Raw genomic sequence first — 14,837 nt, 5'->3', positions numbered from 1 at the left:
TGCATCACACTTAAGTCTGTCATAACCCTCCTTTCATTTTTGCTCCATAAACTGCCGTAGTACGTGATTACATATAACCGTCGAGTGGATTACGACTGGTATAAGATCCCTTGGCGTGCTGCCGCTACGAAAATAACTTTGCTTGTACAAGCATGGACAAATTTGGTACACACGCTAAAGCATAGGCGCTTGTGCAAGCTTGAATAATAGAAAATCGTTCAAGCCTTAAGACGAGCCTCTTGAATGGTTAAAACGCATGTACAAAAAAGCCGTCAAGTACGCTTGTATATTCATACGTTTCAAGCCTGCAGTAATGTTTGTGGGCACCTTACGTCGGAAAATTGCGAAGCATAAAGTATATTGACGAATAAGATAGGAACATAGCCACTTGCTGAACAGCGGCTCCTCCTATGAAGCTCTCAGCGTACCAGAATGTCTTTCCGCACAATCCGATAGGCGCCCTCTGTGCCCCCGAAGAAGTGAAGGCACGCATCTCGTCCCCCTCTGCCTTTGCCATAAATTTCGTTACTGGCGGTAGCGTGCGCATCCGCGCCGTTAAGGAGACGGCCTTATATAATTACACTTCTTACGAACACTCGACATCAAAGCGTCTCCGCTCGATCGTGCCGACCGGCGGAGGGATTTCGGGCTGCAGAGCTCTCTTCTTAATCAAATTTACTTAAGGCGGGCCGAAGACGCCGTAAAAAGCCGAAGCCTGCCGGCGCAGCGCTTTTGTTTCCGCCGGCGCGGCAGCGCTGCTCGGCGACCCCTCCCTCACCGCCCCACGCCGCGGCCACCCGTCCCGAATAATTAAAACATCAGCCGGTGACTGTAACGCTTGCTTTTTGCGCACTTTTTTCTCGTTGTTTTTTTGCAGTTACTCAATTTTAATAACGCGTCGAAATATACACAGCTTTGCCGTTCAAATATTTGCATATTTTGCATTCGGCTCCCTTTTACTCGCTGTTCGTGTTTTGTTGTGACGATTAATTACAAATATATTACCGTTTATAAAAGTGTCTCCCCTGCTCCCGTTTAAAATATCCATCACCTTCCCTTTCGCGTACGATTTTGCGGAAATTTGTGTTTGCTCTCATGAGACCTGCGACAAGTTTTCAAACTTTTGTAGACTTGGGCTGCTGACATTCATTGGGAGAGTCCTCAGGAAATTTAGTCCATCAACAAAGGAAGTAGCATACAAAATACTCATTCGACCAAAACGTGAATGTTGCTCGTCAGTGTGGGCTCTGTGCCAGATCGGACTGATAGAAGAAATAGAGAAAATCCGAAAAAGAGCGGTGCATTTCATTATAGGTTCATTTAGTAACCACGAAAGCATTACAGAGATGATCAACCAACTGCAATGGCAGACGCTGCAAGAGGGGCAATCTGCATCACGGTGTGGATTATTGTTACAGTTTCGAGAGCGTATGTTCCTAGATCGGCAAACAAATACATTGCTTCCACCAGCGTACATCTCGCGGAAAGACAATGTTGGAGATTCGAACCCACACGGAGGCTTACCGACAATCGTCGTCCCGGGAACTACTCGTGACTGGAACAGGAGAGTGGAAAATGACCGTGGTACACAAATTACCCTACGCCACGCACCTTAAGGTACCTTACAGACTATAGCTGTAGACGTATCATCATAGCTGCTTGAAGATATTCTTGCGTAGCATACTTACGAAAACCACATCTATATGGACACACATATCTTCACGTTATGATATGTTTTTGTGTAAGTGGTGCTCATTATCTTCCACATACTTAACACCTTGCGGACGGATCCCGAGTTTACTCGTGTTTCGCGCGCCATCCGCTACGGACGTGCCTCGAGATATCTCGCGTTTCCTATGCGTTCTCTATGGATGCCATCTGCTGTGACGTATTTTAACTGCTTTGTCTATTTAGGTCTTTACACCAGTAGCCAATGTATCAAACTTGATTGCCCTATTTCGCTTATTTAGCATTTTGATTGTATTTTTATATATTAAATAGTACTTTTTTCGTCTTGACGGTGCTCCTGCTTTTAGAGATGTCCCTATTCATAAAACAGAAGGAACTGAACGAATCTGAAATAATTCAGGAGCTTTTTGGCGATGATTATTTAGATGTTCCTAGAAAACGAAGAGCCGGGTGTCTGTTGAATGACTCTGGAGGAGGATTCGAGTGACAGTGATAAGATTAGACCTGTGGAGATGCGTAAGGTGCCAGTGTTTTAAAGTGATTCCGACAGTGATGATGGTGAGTCTGTTCTTGGGACTGATTCGTCTTAACATTTAAATACGGATTTACTGATTACGACAAGTTTCGGTAATTCTATCATTTTACGGGCGACTAAATATATACGTATTGGTCTGCTAGGCGTGCCACTCTCATCACATACTGTGAAGCATTAAAATTGACATAATCCAATAATACTATGTCTCTGGTAAATTTTACAGTAAGGATATGCATCATCAGTCGGTTTGTTCCGGAAAGGTTCATCCAGTTTCACACATTAATGAAGGTAGAAACTTTGGGTGAATTTTAATTTGCGAGTAGGACTACAAAGTCTTTATTTTCAGAAGAACAAGCCAATTTTACAAGGGAATATCGATAACATCAATGTTTATATAGCCTTGACAGACTTCACAATTACGTAGAGGATCAAAGTTCCTTTAGTCTTTCACGAATGACCGATGTGTCCTCCACGGGACGCATGAATGCTACGAGAAACTTGTAACTGATGGTAATAACCAGTCTGCAACCTTGTTATATTTTGGAAAAAAAAAATGTTTCTTGACAACACATTTAAATCTGTTTTTAACATTGTAAATTATAATGTACTATGACCTTTTTTAAGTTGCCTTCAATTTCATGTATGTGATTGGGTTATTTGTTTTGTGTTTCAGGTGAGTAGTTGATGACCACGTGAGAGATATGCACATTGAGCAGTGGCTGCCTATGATAAGTGAAAAAGGTAACTGTCTGTGATACGTGAAAAAATACTTCTTCTATTTAGACAGTATTTCACCCAGACTTCCTTATCATAATTATGTCGACAGGTCTAATCAACCAATAAGTCTGTTGATATGGAACGTATGTTCGGTGCTGCAAGGAATTGGAGTCGTGTAAGCCAACCGTCAAAATATTAATCGTCCGCTTAAAATTGCACATTCGTCACTTTGGAACGCTGTAGATGATACAGAATTGGCAGTCATGTGACTCTCCATGACAGTGAAGTGTTGTGTTTGTACTAGTCGGGTGAACGGTATCAGCGCAGGAGGGGGTCGGTACGAAGTCATGACAGAATGGAGTGTCGTGTTCCGGGCGTGCTCATGACCGCACCGCGAACGAAGCTGACAGATTTGTAGGTGTATGAACAACTGTCCAGAGTGCGGACAAGGAACGGTGTACCATTGGCAACTATGTAAAACGGCATAAAAGCGGTGGACACGAACAGTCCCTAACAGACAGATACGGTGACGAGTGTCCCATCTTGTCTGTGACAATCGGTTTCAAACCCGACAGAAATTGTTGGTAACAGTGAATGCGGGTCCATCTCTACCGGTTATCGAACGGATATTGCGAAGGGAACTGCATGCAATGGAATTTTGGAGTCGGGTCCCTAGCAAAAGGGACCCTCACGTCTTCAGTAGGCCAAACAACGCAGAAATTTGCCAGTATCTGACTGGAGGGGTGGACTGGTCCGACGAGTCACGACTTTGGTTATCTGTGCGGGATCTGATCATCAGTGAGTGGCTTCAGCTGGAGATGTCACACCTAAAGAAACTTGGGGAGTGTCTTCCTGGCCGAATTGAGGCCATTTGTGAGGGCTAGAGGTGGTGATAACACGTCAGCGTTATGTCTTCTGGGGTCTAAAAAGTCTTTGTCCGGACAGTTCAGAATAACATCAGCTGGTGCGGGTGATAGCCATACATCTGAGTTTACAGCGCAAAGCGCAAAAACAATTTCATGAGATGACTGGTTTTAAAACTTCGACGGAACGAAATAAAAACTAGTCATTAAGGAGAATATTCGAATTAATACTTACCATCTCTTACAATGCGCTGAGTTTTTCTTTCTGTATTAAAATTTTATTGTATTAGGCTTAGCAAGGAAAGGTGCATAAGGCCATTTGAACTTCGCACACTGTACGTACCGAACGTAAATTTTACACGAAGATGGCTTATTCTGCCATTACAATAAAAGTACTTCATTTAGACTGTGCTTGAGATTTTCGGTGGACTGAGGTATGTGCAGATCTTTTGGTAAATCCATTATTGAACTTCGTGCAGTTCATTCGGTTCAGGTTACGTCATGTACTCATACGAGATGGTAAGGCATTCTCGCTACCTTTGGCCAAGTGTGTAATCTGGTGCTAGTAACCTTCGGAGTTGAGACAGCAGTTAAAAACACCTTCTTCGTTACATGAAATGCTAAAGATACGAGTCTGTTTATCAATGTCTCAGAGAATATTTCAGGTTGGTCGTGTAGGGGGAGGGGGGGGGGGGGGAGGCATGAGGACAGGGAAGTGAAATTATGAAAAAAAGATAGCTGTTCCCTCCTTGAAATACCAGCCGCCCTTTTGCAGTAATTACCTGTTGCTGGAAGCTACAGAAGTCTCGTGTGCTTTGTATCTGCGGTGCACTGCTTTTTCAAGGGGACGATGTCCTCAATTGATGTATTTAAATTCAGCATCCCATGGAGCATTGGGGCTAGCGCAGCCTCTTACTGCTTTGCTTCGTGGAGTCAGTGACATTTGATATCAGTGTTTGATCCTCACTCATCTATTAATGGTATTAAATAACATTATTGAGCTGCCTTGAGCTGTAATCCGCATTATGTCTTCTCTGATCTCATTAAAAATTGTTAATCATATCCTTGTGTCCTTGGATATAAAAGTTCGTATTTAAATAACTGCAGCTGCTTTACCCTCAGGCTTTTTCGCTTCGAAAGAGTAACTCTATAGCCAAAGAAGTGATTTTTGGTAGTGATTATTCGGAATCCATTGGCCATCCTGTAATGCATTCTTCACTTTGACTGAAAGATTCAATTTCCACTTTTTTCCAGGATCGATTTGGAACTTCGGCATGCTTGTTAACTGCAGCGCTCTTTTTTGCTCTCACTGCCAGTGTGTTACTTTGATATTTCTTTCAAACTTAAAACACGTACGCTCTGCTCTTGTATCCCAATCTGTGGTACGTGTGTACACGCAAATATCAATTTCACGTTTGCTAAAAATAATGGATCTTAAGTACAGAGAAAGTAATAATTGTTTTAACAATTCAACATCGATATACAACAATATCGCAGCCGTCAGAAGTCAACTTTGGATTGAGGAGTCGCCCTTCGCATTCATCTAACGGCCAGTTCCGCGGATCGTTCGCGATTTGAATCGGATGGACTTCGCTCGGTCGAATCACTTGGTGAACCATGAAACACAGAAAACCATAAAATGCAGTCGCACTGTTAAAAAAAATTAGTACCTGTAGAAAATATGTATCTTCGTTCTCATCACCGTGTTGCAAAAGCGGTAAAAATTAAGGGTATAGTAGTTCATTTTATTGACACTACGATGATCATCGGTCCACAGGAATAAACAGTGATCTACATACACTATGTGATCAAAAGTATCCGGACATCTGGCTGAAAAAGTTCATGGCCCCCCTCCATCGATAATGCTGGAATTCAATATGGTGTTGGCCCACTCTTAGCCTTGATGACGGCTTCCACTCTCGCAGGCATACGTTCAATCAGGTGCTGGAGGTTTCTTGGGGAATGGCAGCCCAATCTTCACGGAATGCTGCACTGAGGAGAGGTATCGATGTCGGTCGGTGAGGCCTGGCACGAAGTCGGCGTTCCAAAACATCCCACAGGTGTTCTATAGGATTCAGGTCAGACTCAGTGCAGGCCAGTCCATTACAGATATGTTACTGTCCTGTAATCACTCCGCCACAGGCCGTGCATTGTGAACAGGTGCTCGATTGTGTTGAAAGATGTAATCGCCATCCCCGAATTGATCTTCAAAAGGGTGAACCAAGAAGGTGCTTAAAACGTCAGTGTAGGGCTGTGCTGCGATAGTGCCACGCAAACAACAAGGGGTGCAAGCCCCCTCCATGAAATGAAATGAAATGTCGTGTGGCTAGGGCCTCCCGTCGGGTAGACCGTTCGCCTGGTGCAGATCTTTCGATTTGACGCCACTTCGGCGACCTGCGCGTCGATGGGGATGAAATGATGATGATTAGGACAACACAACACCCAGTCCCTGAGCGGAGAAAATCTCCGACCCAGCCGGGAAACGAACCCGGGCCCTTAGGATTGACAATCTGTCACGCTGACCACTCAGCTACCGGGGCGGACTGCCCCCTCCATGAAAAGCACGATCGCACCATAACACTACCGCCTCCAAATTTTACTATTGGCACTACACACGCTGGTAAATGACGTTCACCGGGCATTCGTCATTCCCACACCCTACCATCGGATCGTCACATTTTGTACCGTGATTCGTCACTCCACACAACGTTTTTCCACTGTTCAATCGTCCAATGTTAACGCTCCTTACACCAAGCGAGCATTTACTGGCTCGGTGTGCGGCTTATGAGCAGGCACTCGACCATGAAATCAAAGTTTTATCACCTCCTGCCTAACCGTCATAGTACTTGCAGTGGATCCTGATTCAGTTTGGAATTCCTGTGTGATGGTCTGTATAGATGTCCATTACACATTACGACCCTTTTCAACTGTCGGCGATATCTGTAAGTCAACAGACGAGGTCGCCTCTTCGCTCCTGTGCTGTACGTGTCCCTTCAAGTTTCCACTTCGCTATCATATCGGAGACAGTGGACCTCGGATGTTTACGAGTGTGGAAATCTCGCGTACAGACGTATGACACAAGTGACACCAATCACCTGACCACGTCCGAAGTCCGCGAGTTCCGCGGAGCGCCCATTATGCTCTCACAATGTCTAATGACTACTGAGGTCGCTGATGTGGAGCACCTGGCAGTAGGTGGCAGCACAAATCACCTAATGTGAAAAACGTATCTTTTTGGGGTCAGATAGTGTATGTACTTTGCAAGCTACCATACGGAGCGTGGTGGGGGGTACTTTGTACCATTATTAGTAATTCCCTGTCATTTTCCACTTGCAAATGAAGCGAAGCAGAAAAAGTGTATATACGCTTCCGTTCAAGCCGATATATCTTGGCGCTGTTTACACAAGGTGTATTTTCGTAGTAGTAGGATCGTTTTGCAACCTGTCCCAAACGCCGTTTCTCCAAACTTTCTCAACAGTGTTTCGCGAAAAGCATACCTTCTTCCCTCCAGTGATTCCCATTTTAATTCACGGAGTAGTTCCTTAATACTCATGTGTTACCGAACATGCCGGTAACAACTCTACTAACACATCTCCGAAATGCTTCGACGTTTTCCATTAACCCGACCTTGGGGGGGGGGGGGGGGGGGGGTCCAAACACTATCAGCATTCATGAATAGATCGCACAAGCATTCGGTACGCAGTCTCCTTTGAAGATGAGCTATTAGTCGGCCACTGTATTATGTATATAGATATATAGATAACAAGAGCAGTAACATCATAGTTGCCTGGGGCCCTCCTGGGCGACACATGGGATCTCCGATGAACAGTCACCATGCGGGACAACGTACTACTTAAAAAGTCTTTAAGCTACTCATGTACGATCGGACCTTCGTTGTGTCAGCCGTGTGTCTCTGTGTCAGATGCTTTCCAGGACCTTTCATGGTGCAGAATATATATGGCTATAGTTCTTTTGTGCTTCTATAATACGACAAGGGAGTGTTTGCACTCAGGTCTCCAGGCCTTCCATATTCTACACAGAGAACGTAACCGAATGTCATTTTTTGTACGACACTGCAAGGCCAACAACTGCTGCTTGGGGTGTGCTGTGCGGGAATAGCGTGCCGTACCGGCTGTTGGTGTGAGCTGACCCGCGGGCTAGCAGCCGATCTGAGCTGCCCTAAAAAGACACGCCGGCTGGAGTGCTTTGTACACACCAGGTGCACCTGTTTGGTCCGGGAAGCGGCCTTTGTCACTGCTTCTCCAGCATCGCCCTTGTCTGGTGCACAGTTAACCTCTGCCGAAATACGGAATGGGCCCGTTATTGTATTCAGCTGCGCCGGTGCTTACAGATACCACCTCCACAAGACCCCAAACCTTTGGTCGGATAGGATGATTCGTCCGTCAGTGGCAAGACGTATGTGTGCCCATCTGCTGTTCATCTTTTACACATAAGGGTGGTTTGATAAACCTGGTAAAAAAAGCCAGGAGAATGTTTCGTTAACAATCCACCTTACTTCCCGACATAGTCTCCTTTGAGGAATTTGTGCGGCTGGTCCCGGCGGAGGTTCGAGTCCTCCCTCGGGCATGGGTGTGTGTGTTTGTCCTTCGGATAATTTAGGTTAAGTAGTGTGTAAGCTTAGGGACTGATGACCTTAGCAGTTAAGTCCCGTAAAATTTCACACATTTGTCTTTAAGGAATTATACATTTGTTCCAGAGATCCTCGAGCTTTTTCATCTGTGAGACGCAGAAAAATACTCGTTGACTGCAACTATCACGTCCTCCTCTGATGAAAGTCTCTTCCCAGCAAGCCCAAGTTTCACGTTAGGGAACAGGAAGAAGTCACTTGGGCCCAAGTCTGGTGAAAAGTTTGGATGAGGAATCAATTCAAAGCCAAATTTATGCACTTTCGCCATTATTATCGCTGATGTGTGGGATGCTGTATTATCCTGGTAAAAGAGTACATGCCTACCTTGGTCGTTTTCCAACCAACACAAGTTTCAAACGATCCAATAATTAAGCATAGTAGGTTCCAGTCATGGTTATGCCTTTTTTCAAGTAATCAGTGAGGGTTATTTCTTGGGAATCCCACAAAACAGTGACCATCACCTTACCAGCTGACAAAATGGATTTTACTTTCACCAGCCTTTGTCCATTCTTTTGACTGCCATATTGATTCTGTTGTGTAATGATGGACCCAAGTTTCATTAACAGCCAGCTGTTGTGTTGAACTGTTGTGCTGGATGCCCTTTTGGTCGACTTCGAGCAATCACGGCATCCACCTCGCATGCAACTTTTTCAAAGATAATTCTCCGTGCAGGACTTACTGCACTCGCTCAGCTGAGATGCCTGAAGTCTTAGCAATCTCACGAATTTTTATTCACCGGTCTTGTATTACGATATAATGGGTTTTGTCACCACTTTGTGGTGAACTCAGTTGGACGACCGGAGTGTGCTTCATCTTTGGTGCTTGACCGACGAAGCTTGAACTCATTAATCCAAAAATGGTCTTCAATAATTGTGGAGAGTCCGCGTGAACTTCACCCAGTTCTGTTTCAATTTGTGCTCCAGTCCTACTCTTCAAATGGAAATGTTTAATGACAGCACGAAAGTCGGTTTTCTCCATTTTCAATCGCAGTCGCCACACTCGCCAAATCAGACGGGTGTTCAAAAAATGGCTCTAAGCACTATGGGACTTAACTTCTGAGGTCATCAGTCCCCTAGAACTACTCTGACCTAACTAACCTAAGGACATCACACACACCCATGCCCAGGGCAGGATTCGAACCTGCGACTGTAGCGGTCGCGCGGTTCCAGACTGTAGCGCCTAGAACCGCTCGACCACCCCGGCCGGCCAGACGGGTGTCAACATGAAGTGTACACTGTATGTCGTTGAAATTATTTATGTGATCCATGCAATAATCAAGCTTACCAACCATGAAGGTGCGAAAAAATGTTCCATTCTCTCATGGAAATATACCAAACTGATCAAACCACGCGCGTACATAAATCGACTTTCCTTTGTTTCGCTTGATCCAACTTCTTTTAGTCCTATATACCAACGATCAGTCATGAGTATTACCTTTCCTTTCCTTCATCAGTGAAAGTTTACAAGGGTTATTGAATGTTGGACGAGAATTTCTAACCACCGTTTACACGTTCTAAAGGCACTTTGAAAAATCTCATGAGTCGCATTTGGCTTTTTGTTGCTTTGAAACGAATTAAAACATAAAACTAGTGTGAGTAGTAGTAGTAGTAGTAGTAATAGTAGTAGTAGCAGCAGTAGTACAGGGTGTATACGCGGACAAGAAAAAAAAAATCCCGGGTTTTTCTCGGATTTCCCAGTTAAAATTACACTTTCTCCCGGGTGAAAATGCACTTTTTCCGTGTTAAGTGACAGTATACTTTTCCTCGGAACTGTAAAACTTATCAGTCCTTTGAATGGTTATGGTTTTATACATCCGTGTAGGACTTCCCGGACCTTTAGAAAACCAAACACACTATATATTTTTAAAAAACCGTTTTGGAAAGATCTTTGATGTGCAGCAACATGTACGCTGCATATTTTCGTGTTACGAAAGTGTAAATTTAAATTCCACCTAACGCCGCATGTTACTTTCCGAAGCATTGAAATAAAGATTGCAATGCGCTTTTGTAGCCAGTCATAGCTCGTCACGTGATCTCACCAGCCGATGACAGCGGATGTTTTAGCTTAGGATACGTGATGTAGTCAGCCAATAGCAATATCACTGTTAAGTAGCGCGTACACACAAATAGGAAAAGTTAATGGTTTAAATTAATATACACCACGTTACTACAAGAACAGCAAAGCTTTATACAATATTGGTCTCGAAGATTAATAAGCTGCAAGAGAAGCTAAGCTTTCACATATAATGTTGATTTTTATGCGCGTCTTACACGGTACATCGCACAAATGTGTCAGTAAAATTTTTAATAAAGACATAAATGTCTGATCTTCTGAGTTCGAAATTTTTCTAAATATACGTCATCAAGAACTTGTTTCTTAAATGAGAGTCAAACGCTCTGTGATTTAAGAAATTCATTGTACATTTTCGCACATAATTCATCTTGCATAAAAGGAAATTTACTTTGAAAGTAACGCTTTTCAAACAATCATTCGCAATATTTTCCCGTGGCCTGTTAGAAATAGGTTCGTTTCAGTAGTTGCCAGACAGCGCCAGAAACAGGCGTCACCGCGCTTGTGCAGCTACGATGCTGCAGGAAACCCGTATGTTCGTAAGTGTAAAACATTAGATGATGTTACACTATGTCATAAAAGAAACAAGACATCAGAGAATACTCCAAGAACATCGGAATTTCGTGAACCATATTAAAATGCGTAATTCGGCTTAAAGTGCACATTCGTATGTCCAGATTCGGATGTAAAATTTCTTGAGTACCGGTACTGTATTATCTCATGTTTGGTTCTTTATTATGGCATAATGCCATACGTGCTAGAAGATGAAAACATGCACTTTGAAATGCAGCGAACAGTTGAAACTAGCCCATAGTATGGAATTAAACACTTCGTTTCAATTAAATTGACTGCCCCAGCGGGAAAGATTAATAAGAGCCAAATTTCTTTAGCAAACCGACAAAAATAACTTCATTGTTCTGCAAGGCGATTAATGCTTGACTGTCATAAAGGTGGAGATAAAACCTGAAACTACTAACATATTTTAGCCTTCCGTAATTATGCGAACGTATCTTTATTCATTTGATAGCTCACGGCCATAGATATCCGTTTTGTTTTCATTTAATGTGAGAGCAATAAATAAAGAGGAAACTGCAAAATCACTAAACGTAAACACGGGCCACGTTGAGACTAGCCACTAAAACTCACTGCTCTGTGGATCAGCCCCGGGTCGCCGATATTTCCGAACCGAGGCAATATTAGATAGTGGCGCCCTACCACACGTCTGTAGCTAGAAGCGGGAGAAGGTACTTCTCATACGCGACTCGACTGCACATGCACAAGAACCCGCCCGCAACTGCTCAAACGAATCTAAAGTAAACAGTGGTCCCGTCACGCTCATCGGAGACAATTTGTTGCTAGGAAGCACTGCATAGTCTTCCCAAAGCCTTTGACACGCTTTGCAGTTGGCAAACGCTTGTATGAGCACTGTGTTTTATTGTTGTATATGGCGTATTTCCTTTGCGACTTAAGTTTTATTTTCGTTTTTTTTCTCTCGTTCATGTTTTGTTGCTGCAGTATTATTCTGCAGAAGCAGGATACAGTAATATCCTCTGTTAGAGTATTGGTTCTTACCCATCAAAATCACAAAAACTTAACTGAAAACTAAAACAATGAAAAATTCCCGGAATTCCGAAAAATTCCTGGGTTTATCCCGGTTTTCTCCCGGATGAAAAAATTCCCTGGTTTTTCCCGGATCTCCCGGTTGTTCCGGGTCGTATACACCCTGTAGTACAGGCGAGGAGGGGGCGTTAAGGCTAGTGTGCGGAGCGTGTAATTCAAGTCGAAGGCTGTTCTGAGATGTTTTCGACGGGTTTCCATACTATGACTTGGAGCCAGGCATTCAGAGTGCCGTGAACATGAACCAGGATGATTATTTTAATATCCTCCGTGACCACGTTTTGTCCTGCGTGTTCACGATTTGCGTGCTATGGACACTCTCATATTCCAGGATGACAGCCTCGTCCACAAGGAGGCAAGTATACGTTCCGTGTGTGACTGAACGCTCAGATTGCCTTGTCACACCACAATAGGCCTGCTGAAACACCCGATTTTAATCCCACAGAAAATTTCTGGGTGTGTATCAGACTATGGAAGAAGCAAAAAAAGTCATCACTCAAGCAGTTCGGTAACTCTGCGGGATAAAATCGGCAGTATATGGCCTCGTCTGGATATGGCGTTCATGAAAAAAATCACTGGATTGAAGTGATTATGAGGACCAGAGGTAGTGTTACACGCTACGAGCGCCATGTCTACTGGTTGTGACTAATTTTTTGCCCGATGTGCGTTTGTGGCGTATTAACAAGATTTTAGTTGTTTTCTAAGCAAATAGAAACAACCAGTTAACCCTCTCGTACTCCCATTTTTTTTTAAAGAATCGAACTCCCATGTAAAAAATTTCTCCCATACTGTATGTCGTACAATGATACCATTTTGGAGCTACGTTTAGTGGTGTATGCGGATACTCTCTCTAAAATAGGTTGCGAATACAGTTAGTAGTAAAGAAGTAATAAACTGAAACGTCAGGCCTGATGTCGAAATTGTACTGCATGAAGAGCGAAAATATAGTAAGCGAAAATGTAGTAATGTAGTAGTTGTTTCATTATTTTGTGAGGGTGTCAGCGAAAAAAAGTTCCGAAAAGGTTGGAATTACGTGTAAAGGTCGTTGGATGTCGCTAAGTGCTCTCATTCTCAATTTACTGGATGAATTTAGTCTGGGTGATCTGTGCTCCCCGAGTTACGCTACCCCAAGAAGTAAACAAAATTTCCAATTTTGTTACTTGGCTCATTGTGTTTAACATTTAACATATGGTTATTATTCGGAAAGTAGGGTCAGATTTCTTAGAAAACAGAAACTACCACAGATTTTTCAAAAACCGGTTATTTATTTTTCTACATATTTAACCATTTGTCATAACGTTTTACAAGCTTTTGTATCCCCAAGTCATTGATGTCCGCCGCCTTTGGGGATAACCGGTCTTCAAGTGCTTCTTTCACCTCGTCATCTGTTGCGAAGCGCTTGTCGCCGAGATACTCATTTAGGTAGCGGAACAAGTGAAAATAGCTTGGTACGGTGTATTGAAAATCTATTCCCACAAAAAAAGACTGATCATATTCTGGCTGTGAATGGCGGTATGAGATCTGGCGTTGTCATACAGCAACAAAATTCCTGCAGGGTAGCGCAGTAAGCGATTGCATTTGTTATCCCTTGCTCCATAACCTCCACTAACAACACTCCATGACTTATAAAACACGATTGCCATAACCTCGCGCGTTGACATTGTCTGCTTGGCAATGACTTTGACTGGTGATGTCATGCTACATCATTCTATTGACTGACGTTTAGGGTTTGGAGTCATGTGAAAAGACCCAGAGAAAATTTTGTGCAAAGTTGTTGTACCCACATTCAGAAATTCCAGTGCTAAAATTGGAATTTTAAATCGTCAGTATAAAAAAAATGGCTCTGAGCTCTATGGGACTTAGAAGCTATGGTCATCAGTCCCCTAGAACTTAGAACTACTTAAACCTAACTAACCTAAGGACATCACACAACACCCAGTCATCACGAGGCATATCGTCAGTCTCTGTGAACCTTTTCATCTTCGGCTTTGACCAAATCATTTGAGATCACTGATGGCTGCCCTCAACGCGGTTCATGATGGACATTTTTCCCGGCCGCCCTTGAAAGCCGTCACCTACTTAGCTGCCTATCATCTCATTAAGCCCGTATACTTCACTTACCTGTCGATGAATTTCCGCTGCTGCAACGTTCCTTGCTATCAAAAATCCAATCACTGACCGTATTGCACAATCGGGGGACTTGTTTTAAACATTTTGAACTGGCTCTGTAACAGTACACAGCGACAGTACCAAAACAAATGGCGTCTTTCGACGATTAAGGCATGCCGGGGGTCAGTTCGCATGCGCGTTTCAATATTCGCGCAACATTCGATTAGCTACGCCGCTTCGGATATTACTTTCAAAATGACTGTCGTAATTACTTCTTAAAGAGTAGGACAGTATTTCATTCTTTTAAATTAGGCCAGTAAATGTAAGAAATACTGAAAATTAAATCTTTGTTGCCCCTGGAAGTTCTTAGACATCATCCATTGTGCACCTTGTACCGTTTTTGCCGTTTAGTAATATAGGTACAGTAAGTCACTGCATTAGCCCCTGAAATGTACCAGGTATTAAGATAGATCAACGACACCTCGAGGGAACTAAGCGTAAAGTAGAGAATAAGTTCATTGCTTGGAAAGACTGGTGTCTGCCGGCTTTTTTGGCGAGCGTTGTGCGCTTGTTTCGGCCACATTAGCCG

The 14,837-nt window shown here is 43.4% G+C and overlaps 1 protein-coding gene across 5 annotated transcripts in view; it reads left to right on the top strand.

Moving 5' to 3' along the window:
• LOC126412101 (transcriptional enhancer factor TEF-1) overlaps positions 1–14,837 on the top strand; it is an 802,315-nt gene that overhangs the window by 205,023 nt on the left and 582,455 nt on the right. The window contains exon 1 of one of the 5 annotated variants that reach the window (XM_050081522.1): positions 2,894–2,965. The exons of 3 other annotated variants lie outside the window; for them this stretch is intronic. In XM_050081522.1, coding sequence (XP_049937479.1) covers positions 2,926–2,965 — 40 coding nt within the window. In that variant the 5' untranslated portion in view covers positions 2,894–2,925. Of the gene's footprint in view, positions 1–2,893; positions 2,966–14,837 lie in introns of those variants that run through there. One more of the 5 variants, XM_050081531.1, reaches the window with a different exon arrangement.

Source organism: Schistocerca serialis, chromosome 7 (genome assembly GCF_023864345.2).
Source record: "Schistocerca serialis cubense isolate TAMUIC-IGC-003099 chromosome 7, iqSchSeri2.2, whole genome shotgun sequence".
Classification (NCBI taxonomy): Eukaryota; Metazoa; Arthropoda; class Insecta; order Orthoptera; family Acrididae; genus Schistocerca; species Schistocerca serialis.
The sequence above is the reverse complement of the archived record's forward strand: the minus strand, read 5'-3'. Positions and strand labels throughout refer to the sequence as shown.